Source organism: Corapipo altera, unplaced genomic scaffold (assembly GCF_003945725.1).
Source record: "Corapipo altera isolate COAL_440 unplaced genomic scaffold, ASM394572v1 1, whole genome shotgun sequence".
Classification (NCBI taxonomy): Eukaryota; Metazoa; Chordata; class Aves; order Passeriformes; family Pipridae; genus Corapipo; species Corapipo altera.
In genome coordinates this window covers 24777341-24790045 of record NW_020884873.1, presented here as the reverse complement: position 1 = coordinate 24790045, position 12705 = coordinate 24777341, and the positions used below count along the sequence as shown (strand labels likewise).

The 12705-nt window shown below is 35.5% G+C and overlaps 1 protein-coding gene across 8 annotated transcripts in view; it reads left to right on the top strand.

Moving 5' to 3' along the window:
- The window catches only part of TMTC3 (transmembrane and tetratricopeptide repeat containing 3), a 48043-nt gene that overhangs the window by 12264 nt on the left and 23074 nt on the right, over positions 1–12705 (top strand). For all 8 annotated transcript variants that reach the window (XR_003530327.1, XR_003530326.1, XM_027659485.1 and 5 more), the window contains exons 5-12: positions 3052–3151; positions 3848–3963; positions 5581–5753; positions 6579–6831; positions 7730–7878; positions 10141–10261; positions 10847–10958; positions 11711–11814. Coding sequence is in view for 6 of the 8 variants with exons in the window: in XM_027659485.1 (XP_027515286.1) it covers positions 3052–3151; positions 3848–3963; positions 5581–5753; positions 6579–6831; positions 7730–7878; positions 10141–10261; positions 10847–10958; positions 11711–11814 (1128 nt within the window). In the remaining 2 variants the exon portion in view is untranslated. The remainder of the gene's footprint in view (positions 1–3051; positions 3152–3847; positions 3964–5580; positions 5754–6578; positions 6832–7729; positions 7879–10140; positions 10262–10846; positions 10959–11710; positions 11815–12705) is intronic.

Below are 12705 nucleotides of genomic sequence, written 5' to 3'. Positions count from 1 at the left end.
CTGCCATTTTTCAGCTATCTTACTTGCAAAAATTTGGAAGCAGTCAGAGGCATTACAGAAGAGGACAAGTGAGGAAGAACAGTAGTCGTAGAAGGTATTCTGGTCAACACAGTGGCTACTGCAGTAACCATTAATATAATGACCTGTCTTCCATCTCTGATTGGTTTCACGTCAGTGTTTTTCGAAAACAGTTCCTGAAATGGAAATTAATCTGTATTTCATTGAGGATTCTGAAACAACCTTCTGCCCTATGTGTTTTAGCACTTCTCCAGATTTTCATAAAATCCATTCCTGTCTCTTATTATCAAGGGATCACTACCTGTAATTTTTATATTGCCAACCAAATTTTCATTCAGAAAATTGCAAGACCTGTAGTAAAGCCTGAGTCATTCTTTAACGTTATTGCACTTGGCTTCCCATCAATTTATTTGTTACTGTTGACTGCTCACCTGAGAACTGCCATAGCACCGGTTGAGGGAATGCTGCTTTCAGATTCAGATCTGTTCCATCAGTTAGAAAAGCTACAAACAAAAATAACAATCACAGCTTCTGTGAGTTGTTGTGAGGCTTCTCTTAGAACTCCTATTGATAAAAGCAAATTTCTGCCAGGTATTATGAAATCAACAGTTGTTATCATGGCCAAATTCTGCCTTAAATGCTATTTGTGGTTAAAGTTAAGAGAAAGTACGGCATTTCTCAGTTGTATCATTAATGGTTGTACTTAAACTAAGTATCAACCACAGTTGGCCACCAGCCACCTGTATGATTCTTGTTCCTGAGTTTGGTACTGATTAAACTGAAAGCAGCATTACTCTTCTGAGCCTTCTTTTGCTTGCTTTACAGATCTCTTTTCTGCGTATCCTGATAGTATATTAGTCATGATACTATCAACTAGAAGAATAGAAACATAGAATGGTTTGAGTTGAAGGGACCTTAAAGACCATCTAGTTCCAACCCTCCTGCCTTGAGCAGGGACACTTTCCACTAGACCAGATTGCTCCAAGCCCCGTCTAACCTGGCCTTGAACACTTCCAGGGATGGGGCATCGACAACATCTCTGGGCAGCCTGCTCCAATACTTCACCCCCCTCACAATAAAGAATTTTTTCCTAATATCTAATCTAAACCTACTTTCTTTGAGTTTGAAGCCATTCTCGCTGTCCTGTCACTACATGCTCTTGTAAATAGTCTTTCTCTGTCTTACTTGTGGACTCCCTTCTTGTATTGGAAAGCCACAATTAGATCAGCTCAAAGCCTTCCTCTTCTCCAGGCTGAACAATCCCAGTTCTCTCAATGTTTACTTGTAGGAGGGGTCCTTCATCCCTTCAATCAATTTGGTGACCCTCCTCTGGACTTGCTCCAACAGATCAATGTCCTTCCTGTGCTGGGGACCCCAGAGCTGGATGCAGCACTCCAGGTGGGATCTCACTAGAGCAGAGTAGAGGGACAGAATCCCCTCCCTTGACCTGCTGACCACGCTGCTTTTAATGCAACCCAGGACACAATTACCTTTCTGAACTGCAAGTGCACATTGCTAGGTCATGTTCAGCCTCTCATCCACCAGCACTCCCAAGTCCTTCTTGGCAGGGCTGCTCTCAATCTGTTCATCCCCCAGCCTGAATTGAGACTGGGAGTTGCCCTGACCCAGATGCAGCACTTTGCACTTGGTCTTGTTAAACTGCGTGAGATTCCCATGGGCCCACTTCTCAAGCTTATCCAGATCCCTCTGGATGGCATTCCATCCTCCAGGTGCGTCAACTGCACCACTCAGCTTGGTGTCATCTGCAAATCTACCAAGAGTGCACTTGATCCCTTTATCTGTGTCATTAATGAAGATTTTAAGTAACACTGGTCCCAGTACGGATCCCTGAGGGACACCACTTGTCACTGATGTCCATCAGGACTCTGAGCTACTAACCACTACCCTCTAGATGCAACCATCCAACCAATACCTTATCCATCCAACAGTCCGCCCATCAAATCCATCTCTCTTCATGTTGTGGGGGACTGTGTCAAAGGCTTTACAGAATTTGAGATAAATGGCATCTCTGGTCCTTCCCTTGTCCACTGCTGTGGTCATTCCATCATAGAAGGTCAGTGTTGGTCCAGACAGACTTGCCCTTGGTGAAGCTGTTCTGGTTTTCTCAAATCGCCTTGCTGTTCTCCGTGTGCCTTAGCATAGCTTCTAAGAGGATCTGTTCCATGATCCTCCCAGGCACAGAGGTGTGACAAGTCAGTAGTTCCTATGGTCCTCCATTCTACACTTTTTAAAGATAGGTACAGTATTTCCCTTTTTCCAGTCACACAGACTTCATCTTGCTGCCGTGACTTTTCAAATATCATGGAGATATGCAACTACATCGGACTCCCTCAGGACTCTGGAATGAATCTCATTCGGTCCTATAGACTTATGCGTGTTCAGATTCCTCAGGTGGTCATGAACCTGACCTTTACTTAGAGCAGGAAGTACTTTGCTCTCCCAGTCCCTATCCTGCTGTCTGTCTACTCAAGAGATGTGGCAAGAGAGGTTGTCATTGAAGACTGAGGCAAAAAAGTTGAGTACCTCAGCCTTCTCCTCATCCATTGTTACCAGTTTTCCAGCATTGTGAGGTTTCATTTTCTTTGACCTTCCTTTTCTGGTAAACATAGCTGTAGAAGCCCTTCTTGTTATTCTTTGTGTCCCTTCTTAAGGTCCTTTCTCATTCCATCCCAACACAACTGAACTTTGTCCCTGTACTCTTCCTAGGTTACCTGTCCTTGTTTCCACTGCCTGCGCATTTGTTTCTTTCACTTCTGTTTGACTAACAGTTCCCTACTCAGCTGTGCTGGCCTCTTGCTTTCCTTACCCAGTTACTTGCTCCTGGGGATTCCTAACTCCTGTGTTCTGTGGAACACTTCCTTAAAGATCTGACAACTCTACGTAATATATAATAAAAAATATCTAACAATTTATAAATAATGTATACAGATTACTAATAATATCTAGTCAAATACTATCTTAAAATATAATAATAAATATAATAATTATGGTTTTTCTTCTTTTACTTTTCAGGTAACTGGAGTCGTGGGCAGAGCAGAGCTTTTATCATCTATTTTTTTCCTAGCTGCTTTTTTGTCATATACAAAATCTAAAGGGCCGGATAATACCATAGGTAAATGATTGACAAATAGATATATAACTTAATTTCTTTATCACTGATAACAAAGCTCTTAAAACTGTAATAGAGGTGTACTGGTTATTCAGCAAGTGTGTACAAAAACCCCATCAGCCCCAAGATACCCATGTAATACTGCTTTCCTTTTGTTTTTAATTCAACACTTAGGCATTTCTTCATTAGTTTTGTAACATCTGCAGTAGGGGACTCATACACTGACTTTTATTATTGCAAGTTAAGTGGAAGTATGCTGAGGTGCTTCAGATGTTCAATCACAAGTAAGCTGCAAAGTTTCAGCGTAAGTGAAGGAGGCTTTCCTCCTTTCCAGAGTTAAATTGTCCCTGTGAAAATTCATGACTCCCTATAAAGTATTCCATTTCTAAAAATGTTCTGGTGATTTCAGAAAGAGGGAGGGTTTTTTGCTTTCGTTATTATAGCTTAGTCTTTTACCTTTCATTTAGTTCTTTCAGTTTAAGAGAGACAGTTTTAAAATTGATACATATGTATTATTTTCTGTAGAGTAAAACGTAATCTTTCCTTTACTAAGAAATTACATACTGAACAAGTTTATAAAACCTGGCATATTCAAAGATGAAGAGCCAAAGTCTTCACTTTTTTGGTTAATTTACTTTATTGTATGTTTGTGGTTTTTGTGAGATGGAGCATTTTCAGTAATGTCTTCTTTATTTGCAGTGTGGACTCCAATTGCAGTGACTGTGTTTCTAGTAGCTGTTGCAACACTGTGTAAAGAACAAGGAATAACAGTGGTGGGAATATGCTGTGTGTATGAAGTATTTATTGCTCAAGGGGTAAGCTGTTGAAAAATAGAGTGGATTTCATCTCAGGAATTCTGTTATGATGCATAAAGTACTTTGAAACATCTTATTTCAGTGCTGATTTTTCTCAATTTAGGCGAACTCAGTACTTCTTTTACACTTTTCAGATTTTTTCCAAGTCAGTTAATGTTTGACATAAATGTTTCATGGTGAGGGAATCAAATGATTTCCAAGTTATCCTTTACATGCCATACAGAGATGTTAGCAAATATATTCAATAGACTTAATAGGTCTTAATGGAAACCTAAGGTTTTAGTTAACTGAAATTTGCAAATACTAACATGTAACAGTCTTGATTAAAGTCTGAGGTGCATAAAGATGGGGAATTAGTTGTTTTTAATCCCTCTAGTAAAAATAGAGAACACATTATATACAAATATACTTTATCAGTAACCAGATGTTTTGGAGTAGTCCCATTGAATAAGTAATATTCTTTCAAAATTTGTTGTTAGCTGATAGGTTTCATTTTAAGCATTGATAAACCTTTAATCGTAAATTTGCTTAAAGGAACAAGTTGTTCCTGCAATTAAATAATTCTTGGATTTTAATAGTCGAAACAAATGCAATTAAAAAATGTATGACTGCATATTAGAAGAAAATTTTGTAGTTTAAGTTAATTATTTGAAGGAATATTTTGTAAAAAATGCACCAAATGAAAGCTGAAAGATTGTCTGTTTGGGGGATACATATTCAAGGCCAAAATACCAAAATCACATAGCTGTCTTTGTAACTATTGCCTTTACAAGTCTAGTAAATAAACATACAGTTTTCAAACTGGATTTCTAAGGAAATCATCAGTGTGTGACTGGTTTTAAATCCACTCTTCCTTTCTTTTGGTATCTTGTGATCCGATCTCAATTTCATGAAAGTTTAGTTTGTGTAAGTCAACTAAATAGGAAAGATAGAATCCAAACTGAGGCTTCTTCTGAATGCACACGTGTCTCATGAACTTAGAATTTGACCAGTTCTCAGAAACCTCTCAGTTTCTGTAGTTTAGCCAACCAGTGTACGTGAAGCAATAAATCTCCAGCAGAAGTCGTGAAGACTTAGAGAAAGAGGTACACAGGGAAGAAATTAAGCCATGTAAAGGGGAATAATGAAAGATCATAATGTTATATAAAATATAACATTATTTAATATATAATATATATAATATAAAATAGAAAGCTAGGGTAATCAGGAAGTGAATAACATTTATACCATTTATAAGGAATTTTGTTTATAGGACAAGTTTTCAGAAGAACTGATAATTCTAAAAGTAGTGATTTTTCTTCTTGACAGTTTATATCATAGCTATGATTCATTTGTTGAAGTCTCCACAGTTGGTACAATATTTTTGAATCTGTCAGTGCAAAATACAGAGCTCCAGGCATACAGGTTCAACTGTGGTATTGTTAGCAAGAATACTTGAATAGAAATTATTAGAATGGTGGACTTGGTTTGAGGGTTTGTCATGAAAACACTAAGAAGCTGAATTAAGTAGCTCTTGGGAACAGACATTTAGAGACAACTAAGGAAAAAAAAAATTAGGTAGCTCATATTTAAGGGAGTAATGAATACACTGATTATAAACACTGTTTTGCTTTGCAGTACACCTTGCCAACGCTGTTGGATACAGCTGTACAGATTCTTCGAGGGAAGGGCAGTATTCCTTTCTCTATGCTCCAAACACTGTTGAAGCTCATAGTCCTAATGTTCAGTACACTGCTGCTTGTAGTTGTCAGAGTCCAGGTTATCCAGTCTCAACTTCCAGTGTTTACAAGGTAATAGTGTCTCTTATTTACAGATGCTGATAAATAAGATATGACTTAATGAGGTCTGAATGAAATGGCCAAAAATACATCACCTTCAGTGCTATGAACTAATTTTAATATTGGTAACCAATGTCTGTACAATACTACATTTTTTGGGAAATTGATGATATATTTCAGCACCTGTTGACAAGAATGTCCAAGGTATTGAGGTATCTGAGCAGGCAGCCTTTTTTTAAAAACTTACAGTTGTAAGTCTTTGTCTTAGTAATTTGTAAATTTAATGTCTTATTGCTTAGGTATTTTTTATTGTCTCTATATGTGGACATTTGCTGAATACTTTAAACCTCTTAAGTTTTTCCTCTTCTACATGCAAAATATTTTTTTCATTTTAGGTATGTATATGCAGAAAACATGGTTGTCTTCGGATAGACTGCTTGAAGATAAGTGTAAATGAATGGCATTAGAACTGAAAAACTAATTTATCCTAAGTTTGAGCAATGTAGAAATGCAAGAATCTTGTTACTGTCCCTGAAAAAATAAGACAGACTATTAAAAGCATGAATGAGGGCCACTGAACTCAACCTTAGGTGTAAATCATTCTTAAGTTGATTATATCCCAAATCAGTTTCATAAACTTGGAGGCTCTGTCCTGCTCTGCAGTGAATCATTGTACATGATTCCAAAGTCCCACACCTGACAAATGCAGAAAGATGAGGATATTGTACATGTCTGTAATTGGTAGTTCTAGCTATGAATCTGATGTTTGTCACAAAGTGAATCAAGACTACATCTTTTTTCATTAAAAGCTCTTTTTTCTCCTTTCTTTTGCTTAAGGTTTGATAACCCAGCTGCTGTTAGTCCATCCCCAGCAAGACAGCTGACTTTCAACTACCTCCTCCCTGTAAATGCTTGGCTTCTTCTCAACCCCTCAGAACTATGCTGTGACTGGACAATGGGAACTATTCCTCTTGTGGAGTCTTTGTTAGATGTTAGAAATGTTGCCACCCTTACCTTCTTTTGCTTTCTGGGAGCTTTGATTGTCTTCAGTCTCCGATATCCTGATAATTCCTCCAAGACAGTATTGATGGTATGAATTCAAGTTTTGCTTAAATCTATCAGCCAGTTGTACTGAAAATTTCTAGAAAATTCTTGTTTCTTCAAAGAAACATTCCATTTCTGCAGGTTTGGTTTTGTCAGTTTTTTTGTAACTTGGAGGCCAGATATTTTGGAATAATTATTCATGTCTTTTTTTGAACCAGAGGTTGGAAAGCTGCTATTTAACAGTGACCCAGGACATAAAGGAAATGGTCATGTCCACTTCCTTTGCAGTAGATGGATTTCTCTGCCTTTTAATAAACACACTTTTTGATAAGAAGTCTGTCACCAACCTAAGACCTGCAGTTATGCAGTTCTTAAGATCATTGTGGCTTTAGGTATTCTAGGGTGCTCTTAGCACACTGTCTAAACACTGATGTTTATTCAGTGGCTGATTTTGGTTTTTATGTTATTTCTTCACATTTCTTACAGAAACCTAAAACAGACTCTGTTGTAATGTAAAAATAGCTGCTTTAAGCATCATATTGATTGATAAAAATTTTTAGTTGTTATAAAACACAATGTCCAAGGTTCTTAGACTGTCTTATTTTTGTTCTTATCTGGAACTCTTATTAAAACATTGGTTTTAAATTAATTTTTTGATCCTAGTGATTTGTCATACAGCTGCTCTTTTTTGTAGCATAGAAAAGTGAATAGACTTGTAAGCCCTTAAATAAGGAGTAGAATCATTTGCAGGTAACTACTTGCCATATTCAGAGATGTCTCCATGTAAAACAGATCTTACTGTTGAAAAGAAAAACAACCAAATATCTACTATCTATGTCTGTTTTTCTGGGATTATTTTTGTAGTTAGTATGTAATTTGTTTCCTGGGTACAGTTTGTCACCGCCTGATTTTGATTACTAATGCCATTTACATTTCTTTTCTAGGCACTCTGCTTAATAGTACTACCATTCATTCCTGCATCAAACCTGTTTTTTCCTGTTGGATTTGTAGTAGCAGAACGAGTGTTGTATGTTCCTAGCATGGGATTCTGCATTTTAGTAGCACATGGATGGAAGAAATTATCAAATAAAAGGTAAGGTGGTGTTACCTAAAACTAGTTTAACTCATCTCTTACTTTCACAGAAGACAACCATTTATAAGTACAAGATTTCCCATTAGAGCTTTTATCAATATGAATTTATTAGATTATAGCTCTTACTCTGTTTCAAGTTCTTAATGACCACAGAGTAATGACCAAGAAACCATTTCACAGTCATGTGACAAACGACAACAAGGAAGTTCTTAGGCAACTGGTGGATTATACTGACAGTGTTATAAAATTTATTTAAAAGATATACAAATATATCTATATACACACACAAGTGCATAATATATGTTTTATTTTATATATAAGCCTACATGTATACATAGAAAGAGCCTCAGTCTGCACCAAACCTTTTTAGAATGCAGTGTACCTTATATTACACATTGCTACAGAATAGACTTTACCTATGGTCCTAGTAGTATAACCCATCTCTTCTCTGTAAAAGAAAATATTTTCTGTTTAAGTCCTAGATGTTTTTAAGGATTAGTCAAAAAGTATTTCTTTGCTAGATTTGGTTTATACTCTATTCTGGTGATTACTGCCTGAAGTTTATATAATGTGTGTGCATCAGCAAGTTAAAATATCTTTTGTTGATTAAATTTTCAGATATGCTGTGCTAGGAATGGCTATCAGAACCATTCAGTATTTGCTAAATTAAAGAATTGTTTGGATAACAATTTCTCCTTATGAAATTGTGCTCCAAAAGCATTTTTTGCACATGCTTTTGTTTTTTCTGGTATCTTCTACATTCATCTGCACAAGCCTCCCACTGACCTGGATGCTCTACCCTTATTACCCTGATGGCATCCTAGTGCTAGTTCAGACAGATGGAAAGGCAGCAATTCACAGTCCTGTGTTGTCTGCTATCATAAGAGCTGAGGCCTGGCAGTATCACTTATGCCAATGGGTGCTGCTGAAGCTGACAGCACCTGCATAATGAGAAATTAGTGATACCTTGTAGGAGTGAGGAGAAAGTATTCGCACAAATCCCACTACAAGGCAGTAAAAATAGAAGTGATATGAAAGAAAGCAAGGAACCAGGAGAAGATGGCTGGGGACAAAAATCAGACAACAATGTCATTTACTACAAAAATACTGGGGATCAGCACTCTAAAAAGTCTTATGAGAGAGAGAAGGCTCCTTGCTTTAGAAATATGTGGAAAGAAAAAGCTTTCTTATAAGTCTGATGGGCATATAGATTACTATATATGCCAGTTCCCATTGATCACTTTGCTAGTGTTTAAGAATTTCTCGCTTACAATTTTACAGTTCCACTTTTTTAGTATTTTTAAAACCAGTCATGGTAGTCTAAGTCTTCACAGCATTTTGTATGTCTTAAAAAGTGGAGGAAAAAAAACCTTTCAGTTTTTAGCAAACCCCTGTGAAGTAGGTAGTGGTGTGAACAACAATTGCATAAGACAAGTATAAGAAATAGTTGTTCATGCTGAACAACTGTATGTCCTCTCGAGAATTGCATTTTCTTAAAACAAAATTATAATTGTAGAAAGGCTACTGAGTGTTTGAAATGTTTTTTCATAATAAAGTTAGAATTCAGAAACAAAATGATCAGCATGTTAAGGCATACGTTTTATATGTTATGTTTAAACTCCAGAAAAATAAACTGCACAAAATCAAGGTTATTCCTGACGAGCTTACCATAGAGGCTGACTTCTGCCCCAATTTGCAGCTTTAAAAATAAAATCACTAGAAAGACATTAAACCTTTCTCCTATTTAGATATTACAGTAGCGCTAGGATTATATTTGTTTATGGAAGATTGCATAGTCTCCACTTACCTCTCTGTTAAGATGTGTGGGGAAGATTGGCAATGTGTGCAGTAAAAAACCTGTGTGGAATTGTCTGATATGAAACAAAAGGATGGGATGATATTTTAGTTGCTTTTTTTATTTTTTAAAATTTTGTATAGTGTTTTGGAGAACCTCACGTTTTGCTGTCATGTTTATTGTTTTAAATTAAAGCTAAGTTTTAACAGATGTATGATTTTTGTATATTTTTGTTTACATTCTATTATGTGAATTGCATTTGTTCTTAAGGGAATTACATAGTCATAACAAAAACATCAGGTAAAAACCAAAATTAATTTGAAATTAGGCATTATTTCCTTTCAGACTCTAGAGTGCGCCATTCACAAATGTAGTTCTTGGTTTCTTTGCCTCAGCATGAGATATTTACTCTAATTAAGATTAGAATTGTTTGTGTGCTTACAGCAAATCTTTGTTTTATTTAATAGTGTACTAAGAAAAATTTCTTGGGTTTGTTTGGCTGCGGTACTATTCACTCATGCCTTAAAAACACTACACAGGAACTGGGATTGGGAGTCGGAGTACACGTTATTTATGTCAGCTTTAAAGGTACTGTATTCTATTTGGAAAGGATAATGGAAAGTTTGTTGCTGTTCTTATAAAGCTGCAGTAGAGCATGATAAAAATGGAGAAAAATTATGCTTGTTTTGGCACATTAATCTCTATATTGACAGTATTGACATATAATTAGTTGCTTTGGGGAATGCTTTAAAAGCAGTGTCATGCGCACATGGGAATTCTCATGCAAGAAATAGATAGTAATTTTTCTTGTCTGGATCAAAGCAAGATATGTTTCAGTACAAAAATCTGCTAAAAGGTTGATTCATAGAATAACGTCTTTAAAGTTCATATGGCATGATAAGACAGTTTATAAAAGATCCTATAACAATTACAATGAATGTTAAAATATTTGTTATTTCTGGGGGACAAATAACTAAAATAAATTGATGTTGAGCAACAACTTGAATGTAATCATCTGGATATAGTGTTTTGTTATCCTTTACATATAGAAGCTTCATGAAATCAGTCATTTGCTGTGCATTTTTATGTCTTAAGACATAGATAAGAGAAAATCAATTGTCGTGTAATTTCCACTTAATACCTTATGCATTGATATCTTTTTTGTGGTTTTAGGTAAATAAGAATAATGCAAAACTATGGAACAATGTGGGGCATGCATTAGAAAATGAAAAGAACTTTGAAAGAGCTTTGCAGTTTTTCATACAGGCCACACAAGTGCAGCCAGGTAAAAGCTTTAACTAACTACCATTGAATGTCATCTCTGCACTCCTAGTATTTCAATATGCTTAGTTTAATTAGCATCTTCTCAATGATCTGTTTTTGTTAAACTGAACGTCAAACAATGTCATATAATAAATTAATTGGTCCATAGTTTTTGGAAATAATCTAAAAAAGTCCTCCAGAATAAGTTTCTATCTATAAAAAGATGCAAAAACTTATGATTAAAAACTATTGTTTGGATGACATTCTTTTTGAATTAATTTAAACTGTAATTTCTTATGGAGGCTACTTATTACTTCATTTTCTTATTTAAAACTAAGGAGATGTGTAAGAAAGTGAAAAAATCTAGATAACATCAAAGTACATATTTAATCTATTTTACATATTGTTGCAAAAGTAGTTCTAGATAGTACTGGACCATCTTTCCTTTTTCCTTTTAGAAGTCTAATAAATAACCTTCAATTTATGTCTCTCTATTATAGCAAGAAATTAAAGATAGATACCTGGAAGTATGATATGACCTCGAACTTTTTACAGTTTCCTGAGTAACTTTATAATCCCTCCTTAGTTCATAGCTAAACTATTAACTTTGTAATTAAGATGAAAAATTATATAGAATTGGATTTATTTTTTTTTGTGATGGTGGTGGTCTATGCAGAGTACCTGTACTTCACACTACTCTGAAGGCAGAGGTGTTTATTTTCACGATACTCAGTGCATGGAAGTATTTTAGATTTCATTCTTTTCTTTATTAAGATGATATTGGTGCCCACATGAATGTAGGAAGAACTTACAAGAACCTAAACAAAACTAAAGAAGCTGAAGAATCATATATGATTGCTAAATCATTGATGCCACAGGTCAGTATAACTTTATCTACCACCACAGGAGAGAGCCTATATTCATTATACATTTTTTGTATTTTTCCTGTGATTTTGTGTGGCTGTAGTCTTTAAAGTTTGTCAGGGTTTTTTTAAAACTGATCTATGAAAAGAATACAATCATGGCTGTTAAAAAATGCTGATTGGGAATTCTGTTAAAATTGTTTTGATTTACTTTTTATAATACTGTGTTTTGGGTTTTTTTTCCTGAAATTGAAGATATAAAAGAAAGCAGCATCTAAAAAGGTACACCTACGGTTTCTGGTGACAATAGGTCTATTTTCAATTACAGCTAATACATTGATGGTGACTGAGTTTGAGCCATCAAGACAAGCCTTAAATACATTTTTGGAGGTTCGAGAAAGTAGCCAGAGCAGCCACAAAAAAATTGTTACCTTAACATGCTTTTATAAACATGTTTTGTTACCTTTACCATTTGTTGTTATTTTTATAGCTAGCAAATGTTACTTGTTCGACTCTTTAGGAGGAAAACAGAGAAGTATTTTGGAGAATGTGTGAAGGTAACAAAAGCTGTGGTTACAATGAGACTAACAACAAAAATCAGCAGCCCCTTGACTAGAAGCATGGCATTCAGAAGTTTATATTGTGAATCAGTATGAAGACTTTAAATGGATGAAGTATAAACACTACAACAGTTGCAAAGTCATAGAATTTTTATCTTTCCTGACTACTTTTCATTTGCTATATCAGTGGCTGGTAAAATCTTACTTAAACGCTTACCTTAGGCTGAAGGGTTATTAAAAGGAATGGAAATGTTTGATAGAATGTCAGTTTAGGCATTAGGAAATATTTTTTGTCTGAATAGGGAAAGTTTTGCAAGGTCTGGTTGGTTTCTAATGGCTATCTGTA